The sequence below is a fragment of the Dermacentor silvarum genome, chromosome 1 (assembly GCF_013339745.2).
Source record: "Dermacentor silvarum isolate Dsil-2018 chromosome 1, BIME_Dsil_1.4, whole genome shotgun sequence".
Lineage (NCBI taxonomy): Eukaryota > Metazoa > Arthropoda > Arachnida > Ixodida > Ixodidae > Dermacentor > Dermacentor silvarum.
The window spans coordinates 75,668,997-75,686,245 of record NC_051154.1 but is presented as its reverse complement, the minus strand read 5'-3'; the positions used below and the strand labels follow the sequence as shown (position 1 = coordinate 75,686,245).

At 46.9% G+C, this 17,249-nt stretch overlaps 1 protein-coding gene across 2 annotated transcripts in view; it reads left to right on the top strand.

Moving 5' to 3' along the window:
- Window positions 1-17,249, top strand: part of LOC119466390 (cleavage and polyadenylation specificity factor subunit 1-like) — an 84,787-nt gene that overhangs the window by 33,410 nt on the left and 34,128 nt on the right. For both annotated transcript variants that reach the window (XM_037726919.2, XM_037726905.2), the window contains exons 16-22: window positions 7,494-7,607; window positions 7,685-7,792; window positions 14,325-14,534; window positions 15,017-15,153; window positions 15,543-15,644; window positions 15,716-15,794; window positions 16,947-17,053. In XM_037726919.2, coding sequence (XP_037582847.1) covers window positions 7,494-7,607; window positions 7,685-7,792; window positions 14,325-14,534; window positions 15,017-15,153; window positions 15,543-15,644; window positions 15,716-15,794; window positions 16,947-17,053 — 857 coding nt within the window. The remainder of the gene's footprint in view (window positions 1-7,493; window positions 7,608-7,684; window positions 7,793-14,324; window positions 14,535-15,016; window positions 15,154-15,542; window positions 15,645-15,715; window positions 15,795-16,946; window positions 17,054-17,249) is intronic.

Sequence of the window (17,249 nt, the reverse complement as noted above, 5' to 3'; positions counted from 1 at the left end):
TTTTGTTTTTCTTTTCAATTTTTTTTCTCTCTCTCAACACACGATTCAGCCACAACGTTTTCGCTACCATTCCTGTACTCCATAATGTAGTTGTAGCACAGCAACTGTGATGACCAGCGCGCAATCCTTAATGGATGGTGACCTGTGCCTTTCGTTGAAATCAAAGCAGCGTGGTCTGTCCGCAAGATGAAAGGTCGGCCCCATAGGTAAACGTGCCAGTGTTCGCAGGCCCAGACGCAGGCAAGGGCCTCATGTTCACCACTGAGTACTTCCGTTCATGCGGTTGCAGAGTACGTGAGGCGAACGCGACTGTTTGCAGTGATGTTCCCTTATCCGGCTGCAGTACAGCACCTAATCCATATCCTGAGGCATCAGTTGTAACGTACACAGGTAACTGAGGATCAAAAAGGTGAAGAACCTCGCAAGATGTAATCAGAGCTTTCAGCTGCTCCAAGCCGCTTTGTGCTTTCACAGTCCAAGCAAAGCGCGCAGTGGCTCCACAACATAAAAAAAATGCAGGATGAACTTGGAGTAGAAGCCTGCAAGTCCCAGCAGCGAGCGAAGTTCATTGATATTTGTAGGTGATGGTGCCTTGGTTATCGCCTCGATAGATGACGTCAGTGGGAATAACCCTTTGGCGCTGACAACATGGCCTAGGAAAGTCAACTCTGCGACGTCAAAAACACATTTATGGTTGAGCTTGAGGCCAGCATCAGAAAGCCGTTTCAAAACAGCGCACAAATTGACCAAGTGATCCTCTCGGGAGCGTCCATACATGATTATGTCGTCAATGTAAAATAAGACGCATTTGCAACCTTTGAGGATCATATGCATCATCTGAAATGCTGACGGTGCCGATGCCAGTCCGAAGCAAATCCTCTTGAAGCGGAATAGTCCGTTGTGCGTTATAAACGTCGTAAGATCACCACTTTCTGGACTTAGTGGCAACTGATGATATGCAGAAGCTGAATCTAGCTTGGAGACTCGCTGTGCACCAGCCAAGCTGTTCAAAAGTTCCTAAGTTTGTGGCAGGGGAAAACTGTCCACTACTATAGCTTTGTTTGGCTCTCGTAGGTCTACGTACATGCGAATCGATCCATCCATTTTTCTGGCTACGAGTGTTGGTGAGACCCACTCTGAAGAATCGACGCACTCAATGATGTCCTGAGCTTCTAATTTTTGTACTTCTGCCGAGACTTGCTCACGAATGACGAGGGGTAGTCGTCTGAGCTTGCTGGCCACTAGTTGAACAGACGCGCGAACTCTGACCTTGCGAGTGAAACCCTTGACAGTTCCTAGATGTTTTTCAAACAAGTGCTGGAACTCGGAACGTAATTCAGGACGTAGCACAGGGGTTTCTTGTGTCATTAGTAGAGACCTCAGCGGCGACCCTTGAATCTTCATATCCAGAGCCGCGGTACCATCTAAACCAAGAATGGTTGTTCCTCCAGACACAACGTACAGAAGAACAGAAGTGCATCGGTCGTGAAATGTAGCTGGAGCAATTGAACATCCTTTTATAGGAATGGCTGACTACGGATGTTGATGTCAGAGGAAATGCAGTAGCAAAATGGTGTCGGTAAAGTTCTTCGGCTAGGTTTGAAACCGATGATCCAGTGTCAATCAGGAACGACTCGGAAATTCCTTCAATTTCCAAGACTGCATAAATTCCCTTCTTACGGTTCCAGATGTAACAAAGATGTGATCGTCTGGGTCAGCTGTATTTTTGTCGTCTTCCGCGACATGCTGAACTTTTTTCTCAGACTTTCGGAGAGACTTGCAGACCTTCTCCAAATGGCCAATCTTTCACATTTACGACAATTATGTGTCTTAGCTTGCAGAAAGGGCTATTCGCAAGATGTCCAAAGAACCACAGCGATAACATTCTTGCTCTTGCAAAGCTCGATGACTTTCAGTTTGCTTCTTATAGCATGTGCACATGCCACAGTGCTTTTCTTTCATCTTTGAGGTGTTTTTGTCATTAACGTGATGCACTTGTGCTTTGTATCGTGCAAGTTCTCTCGCTTCTCTTGTCGCTTGATCATGCTGTCTCGCAATGGTAAGGGCCCGAGAAAGCGTAAGACACTCTTCCAGTAAAAGACGTTCACGCAAATATTCGCTAGTAGTTTTTTCTATGAGCTGGTCGCGTAATATATCGTCCACCAAGTCACCGAAATTGCATGCTCCAACGAGACCTCGTAGCACGGTGACGTAATCCACCGCAGTCTCACCTGGGGCTTGTGCACGTCGACGGAAACGGTGACACGCTGCAGTGACGTTGACAGAGCTCTTGTACTGGTCTTAAAGCATCACAATTGCGCGTTCGAACTTATCTGGGTCAGGAGACGTCAACGTCTCTCCAGCGGCGCTCGAAGTCAAAAAGCGCGGGTCGTCCTCCGACGTCAGATCGACGTCAGAGTAAAATCCCCCCCCCCCCCCCCCTTCCCGTTGCTTTGCGCGTGACGGAAGACGGCGTGCTTCCTCCCCGCTCTCATCCTTCGTGTGCGCGAGATTTTGCTGCCATCGTCGGCTTACCCAAGCATGCTTTCCCTCGCATATACAGCATATGGTGTGCAGCGACTTGCGATGTTACTGCCCCTGTACTTTATACGGAACATCACGGCGCCGATGACGTGCGCCGAAAAAATGCGCCTGGAGTCACCATATAATTGCTATCGCAAACACTGCATCACTGCATTACAATAAAAACAGATTGGGATAGTTTTACGTTGTACCAGCCCAGGGTCGATTGTGGCACTCCGGGTCTGTGGTGACATGGTGAGCCTGAAATTATGTTAGCACATCGATTGGACCGCATAGTTTGGGAACATTTTCCGTTATCATCATGTGTGTTGGCGCGGGAATATATAGTTCGATTGTAGTGCCATCGATGTTTCTGGCTTTATAGGAAAGCACGCGCTTTGCCGCTGTTCGACCACTCTCCTATGTTCTAGTATATTATAGCTACTAAGTGTGCTTCTACTACACGCTTCTTGTTGGTTTCTTCTGTGTTTCGTCGTGGTTTCGAAGTGTGCTGCCATATTCTATTCACCAAAATTCAGATTGGCCTGCTCCAAACGGCTTCAAAATGAAATTTTATCTGCTCCAAAATGCAATTTTGTCTGCTCCAAACTGCTCGAAAGTGCAATTTTACTTAATTGGGAAATTGCTCCAAAATTACTTTGGGCAGTCCCACCCCTGCTAACACAAACATTTTGTGCTCTACTTAAAACACTTGTCACAGACCCCGTGAGCGAGGCACAGACGCCGGACCAAATTCCAAAGCCGACTTATCAGCTCCTGAAAATAATCCCACGAAAGCAAGGACAATTAAGAATGAGCCCTCTGGTGCGCCAGTGAACGCCGGTTGCTGTCTAAAGACCGAGTCAGAGCCCAGAGTTGTCAAAACACAAAATATATTCTTCACACAAGGGAGTTACACAGACACTTGCACGCTTAGGCTAGACACAGCACAATACAAATCAGATGGGTATTCACAAAACACAGGAAAATAGTTAACGACAAGCACTAAGAGTCCAACACGTCAAGTACAAAATGAAAAGGAACACTAAGTGTCCTATCGTATTCACCCGTGCTGGTCTTGTCAGACGGTCTCGGCGTAGCTCGGGGCAATTCTCGACGAACTCGTCGACTAGCTTGCCGGGGAATCCCCTTCCGCAGACGCTCGGTCTTCACGTTACATCACTTAACCGGTGTGGACTGGTCTGAACTCCTTTCTGATTCTCGCACGGCAGTTATATAGTCGTCACAAGCATTCTTGAACTTTCCTATCGGAGTCGTGATCCCGTAGCATGGCCAGAGCCTGGGAATCTTCTAGTCTTTTCTCACTCCTTTGACCGCCGCCGTCGGAGCATCGTCGAGGGGGGGTGATCACTCATACCGTTGGCGCACATTCACGCTGTAACAATCTCTTTCTCGACTCGCGGGGTGAGCAGGTGTCTCCGCGCTCATGCTCTCTCTCTCTGGTTACCGTCGCCTCGACGTCTAGACTCCGTTGGTCACGTTGGCTGTTTAAGGCATATGCGCTCTCCCCCTCTGTTGAAGTTGCCGCGGGGCCGGCGTGTTCTTTCGTTGGCTTGCGTGACGCGCGGCGCGCGCTTTGATTACGTGGTCTTTTGTGACACTGCCCCCCACTTTAAGAATATTATGCAATAATCAAGAAAAACACAAAAGAAATGCGCACAAAAGTCCACTACACACGAGTCCCTAAGTCTATAAATCAGTACACCACAAATCACACATGACTCATGATACATCAAATACAAACACAAGTCACACAAGTACACTCGTACCACCCAATAACACATATCTCGCGTAACTTACCAGTACACTTGTAGTACACAATAACACATCTCTCGCGTAACAAGTATACTCGTGCTATGCAATAACACATTCCTCGTGTAACAATCACACTTGCACTACACAATAGCGCATATCTCACATAACAAGGCATACATATGAAATATAACATGTGCAACAAGTATACAAAACTGTTATAAAGCAGTTTTCAAACAGATCAACACTTTGCTCCTGATGTAGGAATGAACATTCGGTGCACTCAATCAAAACACTTTCACCACACATAATCGTCAATAGTTTTTAAATTTGAATTTCCTGTCTTTGGTCTTTCGATCGTAGGGTTTCAGATTGTGGTTATGAGTCCCAGTCGATTTATTTTCGGAATCGGGCGTGAACGGGAGCTGGAAAGGCCTTGCTGGAGCCTTTGCTCGAGCTCGGGTGACAGCTGCCAGCGGTGTTCTCGTCAGCAGTTGATGGCTTTCTGCGAGCTTCTTCGATCAGCGAGGGTTGGATCTTTGGTGATTCCTTCAAAGGTTTCAGATCGTCTGGGGCTCGAACTCCCTCGACGTTTCCTATGAATAAGTCATAGATTGGGCTGTCCATACAAAGAGCAGTGACATTCCCACTGTAATATGGGGTCTCGACCTCAATGTTGGCTTCAGCAAGCTTCCTAGCTGTACCATCGATCAGGTAAACTAAACTGGTTTCGCCTGTGAGCTCTTCGCCTTTGACTAAGTCCCTTCGTACGATCACTGTGCTGGTGCCGGTATATTGTAACACTGTGATTTGTTTGTCTGCCATTCTTTCGATAAGCACAGGCATTTCCATAACGGGAAATTATGGGCGTTGTGTCATCACCGTATTAACGACCAGAATTCTTTTCCTGTCTCGGAGTTCTACAAGGTCGTCGTCTACGTCGTCTTGATGTTTTGACGGGGCATACAAACAGGATGCTTGGGAAGCTTCTTTCACTCCGTTGCGACATGTATCAGCTTTGCGCCCCATTCGCCCACATTTAAAAGGTTTTACAGTGTAGACCGCTTATAACCTAAGTCACCGGAGTCGCGAATATCCGCACTATAAGCAGTACCGCACTATAACCAAAGCAACAATTTTCAAGGCCCGCACACATGCACCGAGCCGCCACGCGTATGCGACAGTCGAGGAATGCGGCTAGATCGTTCGCATTCAATTTACAGTCGAATCTTGTTAATTTGAACCAAATCACACGGCGGCGCCTTCGACCGGCATTGCTTCGGCACCGCCATAAAGTAAAAGCTTAGGAGAGACCCCTCAATGTGGCGCGTGAACAAAACAAAACCAAAAAAAAAAGAAGAAGAAAAAGAAAGAAAGAAAAACGCGGCAGAAATTTCACGCTCTCTCAAATGGCAAGGTCGCCGATTCTGCGTTGCGCCGGAACATGCGTGTACATGCCGACGCCTCGGCCACGCTACTGTAGCCACGCGTAGAAAATGGCAGTGAACCTTTCTTTCTCCTTTATGCTTCCTCTACTTTTTAGTGACGTGTTGACCTTGCACGCTGCGGCTATGGCGCAGAGGGAAGCAGCGGCGCTGTCCCAGGCCGGCCAATGAAACTGCCCACGCCGGCAAACGCCTGCTTCCCGATAACGGCAGAAAACGAAACTTCGGGGAGCTGGCGCCGAGCCGGCTGGAGCGGCAGCGCCTGCGGGCGCGCACGGTGACAGTCGAAAGTGAGGGAGCTACGAGGGTGGGCGAGGGGAGCCACCGAAGCGGCGGAGTTGCCGAGGCGAAATCCGCTTTCCTGCCACCCTCCTCCCTCACATTCCACGGTCTCCGCGTGCGCCCTTCGCCGTGCCGTGCCGGCGCCGCCCATTCCCTCCCTGAAGTTTCGCTTACTGCCGTTATTGTGAAGCGAGCGTTGGCAGTTTCGTGGCCCTCGCTTGCTATGCGCGCCGTGATATTTTCTCGCACTCAAGGTTCTGGTTTCAGCCTCACTGGCTGTTCGTTCGCACCACGTGCCCTTCCTGAAGTCCACTTCAGGAAGGGCACGTGGAAGGGCAGGAACTTCCACGTTCCTGAAGCAGGCAAAATCTGCAACAGCAAAGCCGCTGAAAAAAACACTGTGACCTAAAAAACAATGTATTGCTTGTCAATCTTCGCTGTTATAAGTTTGCTGCTGCTTGTGTACGTTGTTTAAAGCTACATCAGCATTAATAAGGTGCATATGTTGTGTGGTCTCGAGCGTGCTTTAGAGATGAAGGAACGACAACGCAGTAGTGGACACAAACCAATGAGCATTTATTGTGTCTTCGATACAGTAAGGCCAGCTAGTCGAATTACAGCTAATGCAACATGTTGATAAATGCTGATGAACCGAGGAAGCCCGACTCACCGCGACAGGATGGTGAGCAAACAGAACAAACATGTTCGCTTTATGCCGGACACCAATGTCTAAGTCGTTCGCAGGTGAAGTTTTGCAAATGAAGGCACATAGGAGTGAACAAGAAGGCATCTGTGGGACAATTCTGTGGAGCGTCCTGACAAGCGCCAACGTAATCCGTCTGCGCGCACCGAGTTCCCGCGGCCAAAGACAGTGAGGTGCCCGAGTATCCCCGCTATCAGGTGCCGTTAGCAGCAGAACACTCGTGCCATCTCTCATAGTACTGCGCGAATTCCGACTACTGCCATTGCACATAACACACGGAAGCTGGATTCCAAGGGACGTGAGAGCCATGCAGGGAAAACATTATCAGGAGGCACGAGAAAGTCGAGCATCCCCACAATGTATCCCACATAAGTTTTGTGCTCAGAGTAAACTTCTGAAAAAAAAAATGCATACTGTTGCCTCCTTACGCCCTTCCCCCCTCTCCCCCTCTTTCTCATTTTTCGGTCCGTATGTAAGAATTTTAAGTTGATAGGTTGTAAGTTATGCATATGTTATGTGGAGAGACTAAACATGGAGCTGCAGTAGTTTCGCAGGGAAGGCGAACGTCAGAAAGGTATGCGATAGCACTTGTCTTCAAGAGTATTGGCTGTAAGCGTGCAAATGAAAATGTGAATTGTGAATGTTATCATTTCAAGATTGACTTTCATTTATTGTTTGACCATTGAAATGTGTTCATTTTTTGTTTATTTATAAAAGCCTGTTAGGTTGCTCAACTAATATTTTCTGTGTGTTGCACCATGAAACAGCTACAAGAGAAAAAAGAAGTGTCGGATGACCCTGCCTCGGAAGACAAGGCTGGAGAGCAGCCTTTGGCCAACACACACGCCTTTTTGATCCTCAGCAGAGCGGACAGCAGTATGGTATGACCTTACCATCACCTCTTGAAAATGACAGCTTGTGTGAAATTCGAATAATAATGAACTTTTGTCGTGTGCAGATTCTTCAGACTGACCAGGAGATAAATGAGCTTGACCATAGTGGCTTCAGTACGCAAAACCCTACTGTATTTGCTGGCAATCTTGGTGATGGGCGCTATGTGCTACAGGTAAATGGCTTTCAGTGTATACAAGTCATCTTTCGTTAGAGTGAAAAACTCTGCTCTCTTACACTGCTGTCTTCTAACATGAACTCTTGTCATTTACATGATACAGTCACCAGCCATGGTATTCCAGTGGCTATGGTGTTGTGCTTCTGAGGATGAGGTGACACATTTGATTCTGGCTGCATTCCAATAGGAGCAGAATGCAAAAATGCTGCATATTGGAAGCCCATTAAAGAGCCAGATCCTTTGTCCCTGTTTCTAATGCAGTTAAAATCTTTCCAATATGAATAGTCCATCCGCCTAGTGCTACATGTATAGAAATGCCTCTTGCACTCAAAAAGTTCCTGCCAAGAACAGTGCCCTTGCATAGATCTGGCATACACAGGAAGCGCTGGTTTCAGCTGCTCGTAGCCCACTAGATCTTGCACTTTAGGGATGTAGTAGACTGGGACAAACTTGGTGCCAGGCGGAGTGGATTCACTTGTGTCCTGAGCTTGGCACCTGTCTCCTCTGCTACCTTTGTCCCAGGCATTCCAAGTAAACTCACACTTGAGCCTGTATCCAGTACGGCTTGGAACGTAGTCTTCCTGATCTGCACCTCTAGGAGGTGCTCCTTCCTGGTGGCTGAAACCGCTACCTGCAGCGCCGTCACGTAGGAGCTCTCTGGGGTGGCACCACTGTATCTTGTTTCCCAGACACTGTGATAGGAAATGCCTGATTCCACTGCATTTGTAGCAGTGGTTCGAGCCAGTATGCCGACCTGTTGGGCAATCACAAGCTAGGTGACTAACCCTCACCTGCGCAGCGACGGCAGGTAAATCCCCTCATGTCGCGCTGTTGGTATCCTTGTGACGGCGCTGTGAGAGGTGGCCTTATAGCACAAGCGGTCAGTCCATGCATGTGGTCTCAAGGGTAGTATGGCTGTATCGCCACGGGAGGCAACAGCCAGTAGGATTCTGCCAGCGGAGACTGAAACGGCTCGAAAGCCGCTGCTGTCAACACTCTGGGCTGCGTTCTGGGCAGGCCAGTCATGTTCACAGCTGACTGGAAGGCAAGGTCCCTCGCCATTTGGTCTGTCAGAGGCGGTGGCAGCTTGTACTGCAACCACCTCCAAGCATGCTCTATGAGGCCGTCAGCGGCCTTAGCCAACGCTGCGAGATTGTCAAGCTGTTTGCCTTCTACCAAATGCTGGAGTTGCGGGTGCATTTGCGCAGCATATGGTCAACATTTTCCGATTCCGAAGCTTCGCTGCCAGTCCGGTCATAATAGGCCACAATCGTGTAAATAAATTCCTTAAAGTTTTCTTCTGGATGCTGCATGCAGAGTTCAAGTTCTTGAGTCAAGCGGCGCTTTGCATCAATAGAAGAGAATTCTGCAATGAAGGCCGGGCCCTACAGGGCCGTCTGCATGAGCAGAGGTTTGATGTGTGGCAACACCACGTACCTGAGCACATGTGGGTCGGACCCTCCTGCGCTCAACTGTGCGTGGCTGAGCCGTGTCCGGGGAAAAGCGGATCCTGGGGGTTGAGCCGAAGCCGTGTGTTTGGACATTTATGGACCCTCGGCTGAGGCAACACATCTCTTTGGCCTCTGCTTCACAAAGACGGCACCCCCGGACTGACCCACCCAGTGGAAATCAGTAGTTGCCTTTTCCTACTCTTCTCTCCAATCTTCGTCTTCCCCTCTCGACATTTCATCTTTCCTGTCTTCTTTTCATTTCTTCTCACTTCCCAATTTCTTGGCGGCAAGGGTTAACATGGGGTAGTTATCCAACCTTGGATATTAGGCTATAGCAGCGATGCATGGCTGGCGTCTGCAGGTATCCTTACAACCTAGTAGCGTCCTCTTGTTGGGCTCGATAGTGGGTGGCCACCATCAGCGCTGAATTTCCGAACACTTACATGGCAAACGCATTTTCCCCCCTTCAAGATAGCCTTCTAAAAAGAGAGCGCACCGAACCAATGTTTCGTTTTTTCTGAAACAAAATGAAGACACCTTTCCAAAGTATCATGTCCTTCACAGTGAAGGCAACACAACCGCAAGAAAACTCTCACCTTTCCTTGTATCCAAATGCCTTGTGAACAAGATTGGACCTGGCTACAAAGCCACAAAGATGGCTAGCAGAGACCTCCTCCTCGAACTGAAAAAGAAAGATGAAGTTGAAAAGCTCGTTTAACTCGCCAGTATCGGTGACATTAATGTAACAATCTCTCCACATCGCTTGCTAAATACAAGCAGGGGAGTAACATCAGAAGAAGATTTCCTGAACCTCAATGAAGAAGAGCTCCTTGAAGGATTCCAAGATCAAAACGTAATCAAGGTATACAGAATAACGCTCCGACGAAATGACAAACAGATCCCCACGAAACACGTGATACTCACATTTGCTGCCAGTACTGTGCCTAGTTCACTTGATGCAGGATACTTGAAAATCAATTTAAGACCATACATACCGAACCCGAGGCAGTGCTTCAAGTGCCAGAGGTTCGAGCATGCCTCACAATCATGTAGAGGGAAAGAAACATGCGCGAACTGTAGTGCCAATGACCATGCTTCTGACAACTGCAGTCCTAGTGCAGTTGCCTACTCGTGGAGCTGCCCATGCTGGAAGAGAGAAAAAGAAATAATCACAATCACCGTAAAAGAAAAAATTTCATTCTATGAAGCAAGGAAAAGGCTAAGCCACTTACCTCAAGTAAGCTATGCCAGTGCGATGCGGCAGGGGGCAGCGCCACACCAGAGCCTACAGAGTCCATGTACGGTACTCCTGTAGTAACTCCATCTGCCCCCTTGGTGGCAGCAGCCAGTGCTGCTCCATCACCATCGAAGACGGGCCGGCAGGCCGCAGTGTCGCAGGGCCCAAAGTTGAACCAAACCCCACGGCCCGAGACACGTGTATCAGCTACTGGCTCTCGATCATCGAGCGTCTCAGAGAAGGCGATGAAGGTCGACCCAAAAACCGCGGCGTTATCAACGCCAAAAGATCCACGCTCCCTGGAGCGTGTCAAGAAGGAGAAACTTCTTGTTACTGCGCCAAAAAAGGTACAGGTAACCTGAACCGTTACTGCCCTGGATTAGAGCAATAAACTTTTTAACACGAAAGTGTTTTATGCCGGGGTCCACCAAGACTTCACTGACGTATTTCCGTCACGGAAATACGTCACACGAACATACACGAACATAATACAAAGAAAGAAACCAGAAGAAAAAGTTCCACAAACATGCAAAATTTGGAAATCGAACCCACGATCTCTCGGTCCGCGACGATAGATCGCCGAGCGTTTAACCCATTGCGCCACAAACGCATTTGCAGACAGCTACACAGACGCGCCTTATATATCTAACACTCCTCCGTGTACCCGCGCTCTTGCTCGGGGCGGTGCCGCCGCCTACGAGCAGAAAAGAGAAGTACTGCATTATGACACTAACGCGCACCGACAGTGAACGCTTCGGTGGTCTCAGCACTACGACGCCTCGATGCCAGCATTCGAAGGGACGCTGGCATCAAGAAGCACTACCAACCAGGTGGCGTTCACCGGTTCACTACCAACCAGGTGGCGTTCACTAGGTGGCGTTCACCGTACTCAGCACAGCGGAGCGTGGCCTCCGCAATTAGCTCTGAAAATGTTTCTGAAGTTGATCGCGGAGGCTGCAATTACGACGCGCTGTACGCGCTGATTTGACTCGGTGACGATTCAGTTACGTGCTTTGTCTTGCGCGTTGTATTAGTGTGTCAGTTACGTGCTTCGTCTTTCGCGTTGTGCTAGCGTGTGCAGCGTAGTGCAGCTTCCATATGCACGACGGTTGCTCATGGTCATCGACGTTGGTAGTCGTGATGGAGGAGACGTGCCACCAGGCGTCAGCGTGGGTGCATCAACGCCTAAGGGCGCTTTAGCCACAAAACACCAATAGACATTATATATCAATGTGCAATAAACATTACACTACTTCTGTGAAGACACGTTTCACTTTCGTGTTCTATACCGATTCCTATATAAGAGGGATCAACCACATTTTTATACATGTCACCTGCAACTTCTTAACTCACACACTAAGGATTTATTTTTAATTCCAAAAAAAAAAATGGCTTTCATCATTCATTGGAACTGCAGAGGCCTGATCCACAATGTAGGTGACATCAAAGACACAATAAATGAATTATCCCCAGTAGCACTCTGGCTACGAGAAACAAACTTAGGCCCAAAAAATACATTTCTTAAAGGTTTTAGTCATACGTAAGGACCACGAACACTCCAGCCGCGTGTCTGGAGGAGTCACTATTGTTGTGCAAGGCGGTATCCCCACACGGAACATCTTACTAAATACCGCGTTAGAGGCTGTAGCTGTCACCATTTTGTCACATAAAACTGTCACCATCTGTTCACTTTACATTCCACCTCATACCCATCTCTCTACCCAAGACCTGGAAAATTTAGCCTACCAGTTGCCAGCTCCTTTTGTTTTAGTAGGAGATTTTAATGCTCATTGCACTCTTTGGGGCAGCGATAAAAATGACCAAAGAGGACAACTTATTGAAGATTTCATTTTGACTAACATTTGTCTTTTGAACTCGGGTGCACCAGCACACTTTTCACCAAGCTCTCGTAACTTTAGTTGCCTTGATTTAGCCTTTTGCTCACCATCTGTTCTTAACTATTTGTACTGGACACCTCATATTAAATTATTACCCATTATAAAAATAGCCCATTATAAATTTTAAGCTGTGTCGCTGAGAATTATAGCTTGCTGACCCCGCAGGAGCGTCTGCGTAAGCAGGCGTTTGGTGTGTTGCGACACCACGGACCCGAGCACACGAGGGTTGGACCTTCCCGCGTCTAACCGTGCGCGGCTTAGCCGTGTCCGGGGAAGAGGGCATCCTGGGGGTTGAGCTGATGCTGAGTGTTTGGACTTTTAAGGCCCCTCGGCGGAGGCAACGCACCCCTTTGGCCTCTGCTTCACGTAGACGGCACCCCCGGACTGACCCACCCGGGGGAAATCGGTAGTTTCTTTTTCCTGTCCCCCTCTCAAGTCTTCGTCTTTCTCTCTCATTTTCAATCTTTCCTGTCTTCTACCCACCCCTAAACCAATGGCCTTACAGAACGCTTCAACCGTACGCTCGGGGACATGCTTGCTATGTACGTCGCCTCCGACCATACTAATTGGGACGTCATTCTGCCATTTGTAACTTACGCGTATAACACTGCCACTCGGAGCACCACTGGCTTTTCACCTTTTTTCTTACTGTATGGTCGGCACCCATCGCACACCATCGACACAATTCTGCCGTACCGGCCGGATGCATCTGAATGTGCACCCATTTCTGACACGGCAAGACATGCTGAAGAGTGCCGTGATCTCGCATGGGTCTTTACATCCAGTGACCAAGAGCGCCAGAAGAGCACACGCGGCGATACCACTTCTGCACCCACCTTCCTTCCTGGAGTGCTTGTGTGGCTCTCGGTTCCTTCTGCTACACCTGGTTTCTCATCCAAACTAGTGCCCAAGTATGAAGGCCTCTACCGTATTGTCGAACGCACATCTCCCATCAACTACGTGATCGAACCAGTTGAACCTTCTGCGGACATGCGCCGTTGTGGACGCAACACTGTCAATGTCGAGCGCCTCAAGCCCTACTATGACCCTGTCATAGTGACCAGCTGTTAGGTCGCCAGAAGGCTCCCTCTTCGCTCCCGGGGGTGATTGTAGCGAAGAATACGAATGCCATAGCGGGTCACGCTCTCCAGCCCTTTCTAGTGGGTCAATCCCTCCCGCACTTTCCTCGAAAAACGCCGCTCGTGCTGAGAGCTCGGACCTTCAAACAACAGACGGCCCAAAACGGCTAGTGTCTAATAAACGCCTTTACAGTGCGTCCATGGCGGTGCACAAAAACATCTAACACAACACTTATATACAAAGATAGTATCCAAGCGATTCGTAAGGCCCTGGCATGAAAATGGCAACAAGAATGGAACTCATGTATAATTAACAAGTTACATGTGACTAAACCCTTGCTTGGCTAGTGGAAATCGTGCAGTCACCAAGAACGGTTTTATGAGGTAATCTTATGTCGACTTCAAATTGGGCACACACATCTAACACACAATCTTCTACTTTGAAAAGAAAACCCACCAATTTGCAAGAAGTGCCATTAACCGCTTAGAGTAATGCACATTATTATGACATGTCCACATACTGAAACACAGAGCGGAAGCTTTTACACAATCTAGATAACTTGCATAATATACCTTTACACCCCCGTCTTAATATTGGGAGTTGACCTGCTAGTGCCATTGACCGAGTTGTTCACTTTTTGATGAAACTGGTTATTTGCATCAACTATAAAGTAACGCAGCTATGGCTGCCTAACGTTGGATTTTGTAAATAAGCTCCATGAGTAAGTAAGCCAAAATTGTACAAGATTATGTGCACGTGACATTGAAAAGAGTGGGCCAGTGCCTGATAACATGTTGCCAGAGGAAAGGTGCTTCAGTCCTAGGGAAGGAAATGTTCACAGAAGTGCCTCTCAATGGATGCAGGTTTGTCCAATGGGGGTGCGCCTTCTGGATGGTACCAGGCAACTGCAGCACATTCCTTTGGATGTGGGCTCATCCATTGTTGCTGGTTCCCTGGCTGACCCACATGTCATCATACGCAGTGCTGAAGGCCTCGTCATTCACCTGACACTGCGTGGAGACCCTGCTGCAGGTTGTCGCCTGGCTGTTCTGCGGCCACAACTTACAGCAGTGGTGAGTGATATGTTGTCAGTTTTTTTTTTATTTGTTCTTATTACACTGTGTTCTTGCTTCTTGCATGTTGTCTTACTCAGCTTTTTCTGTGCAAATATTGTTGCAAATTAACATTACATTGTTATTTCTCACTGAAAGCTGTACAGCTGTGCTTTTTCTTAAATAGCATGCAAGCAGACTTCATATGATGGTCATTCTGTGCCATACGTTTTAAGCATTGCACTTGATTTTCTTAGATCAACATGCCATGCCTGATCATTTGGTCACACTAAGCGTCATTCTAAGTTATTGTCAATGTAAAATGCATCTACAAATCAGTATATAGAAATAATAAAAAGAAAATGTGCTGTGTAGATTTTACTGTTCCAAGTGGAAATTAATAGGCACTGTGTGTAGGTAGCTACTGCGGTGTTTCAGAAGTTACCTTTTTCTTTTTTAATTGTTTTACTGTCTGTCTTGTGTCTCTCATTTTTATTTGACAGAAAGCAAAGATTTTGAGCATATGTGTGTACAAGGATGTGAGTGGTCTTTTTACCACTCAATATCGAGAACCAGATGAGCCAGCCAAGCCACAGAAACCTATTCCTCCCCAAAAGGAGTCCATTGACATGTCATCAAAGTAAGGGTGCACTATTTTCAAAGCTCTCATTATGACAAATGCTCAATCACGGCCAGTTATGAGACAAGAGATCAGTCAAGATATACAATATTTAACAGAATTAAAACAAAGTGATAAAGGAAGTATTAACCGTCAGTTGCTCTGCTATCACTGTTAGGTCAGCCAAATATTTTCTTGCAGAAAAGGATGCAAGGGCCATATTGATGTTTTTTTTTTTCTCTTTTAAGGCATTCATTTCATGACAGCGAACTTCATTTTTCGTGTTGTAAATTACCATTGAGGAAGTTAAACTTAACCAAAATTTTAAATATTTTTGTTCTTTTGTTGTATAGAATTTTGTCATCAAAGGGTGCAGCTTGACTGTTTTAATTTTTTCCCACATTCTCTAGTGGTCTTCTTGATGATGAAGACGAACTGCTTTATGGTGAATCTGAGGAAAATCCGAGTCAGAAGGAACCAGTTCGCATGACATCCCAGGAAGCTCCCTCTGAGTAGGTCCATATTCAATGTTTTATTTACTCTTGTGTGTTCTTTGGCTATGTAACTTTGCTTTATGTTGCAGTGCTGAATCCATGTTTGAAATAAAGGATGTGGCACCAACTTATTGGTTGTTTGTAGCAAGGGAAAACGGTGTCTTAGAGGTGAGCGTCTTTTTGTAATGGTAAAAGTACAGTCAACTTCTGTTAATTCGACCCTAACAGGTCTCGCAAAGTTGATCTAATTACCTGGCGGGTCGAATTAAAACAGCATGCAGAAAAAACTTCAAAACGCACCGTTCATTCATTTGGCAGTATTTGCCCGATTCAACACGCCCCTGGATCTAACACGTGCCATTTTCTATGTGTCCAAAGTAGAAAATTAACGTCGAATTAACATTAAAGTTCCTAAACTAAGTAGAAACCTAAGTGCACCCAATTTTTTAGCGAGAAAATGGGCAATGGTCTAATATGTGTTGCCCAGTAACAGCTGGTTTTCTGAATTCTTTTTTGGTTCAATACATTTGTGTTATGCAGCAAAGCATGCGACTGTGGTTTCTGGCTCATTTTTCTAGAGAAAAAAAAATGGCGCAAGTTAGAATCGGGTAAATACCACAATCAGGCACATCGAGCTACCATTATTGCTTGAAAATCTTCCTAGGGCAGGTTGAAAAAAATTCCAGGACACCTAAGCATTTTGCAAAAGAACGCGTTTCGCATTCACAACTGATAAGAACAGAGCACCTGGTGTACTATCGCAGCAGCAGGTGTTCCCTTTCGCCCATTCTGCTCCGTCAAGGCTTGCGCGTGTCATGGCGTCGCAGCCAATGGAAAATGAGGTGCCGTTTCGCTCCTGCAGATGGCAGATGCCGGCTTTTTCACTCAGTGGGCCATTCGAAACATTTACATCAATAGGTGTTTTCGACGGAGGATGACGTGTGTTCAACACATCCTCTGTCTTCTAAACTCTGCCAAGACAGACGCTGTCAGTAAAGGGGTCACTATTGGAGTAACCATAGGGGTCACCATATTGGTCACGTGCGTGCATGCTGACTGGTCAAGTTAGAATTATCTGTTGAAGGCCAATTTTATGGTCAAAATAATGAAACTTTAGGCCCGTACAAACGGTTAGGCGCTCGCCGGGACTTTCGGTTGGGATCAAATTAACCGAAAAATCGAATTAATGGAAGTCTACTGTATACCTTTCTCATATATTGCCTTCAGATTAGCGATCCAGCACATTGTACTGTCTGGTTGATGGTTTATTTTCATCAAAATATGTTTCATACATTTTGTTTTCTTGTTTTTTTTTTCTAGATATACTCTCTTCCTGAATACAAGCTGTGCTTTCTTGTGAAAAATTTTCCAATGGGACAAAAGGTGCTTGTGGATTCCGTACAGATGACTGCCCCATCTGGCACAAAGTACAGTTTTTTGTATACCATCACATAGCTACTATAGCAACTGTTACTTCTGTATTAAGCTCTGCTAATTGCTCAATTGTCCTGCTGCATGCTGCATGTCTGGTTGCACATCAGTTTTAAGCCAGGCAAATGTAATGATCTACTATTGCCAAAGGCAGCTCTTTTTATATTTGCTTCTGTAAAATATTTTATTGAC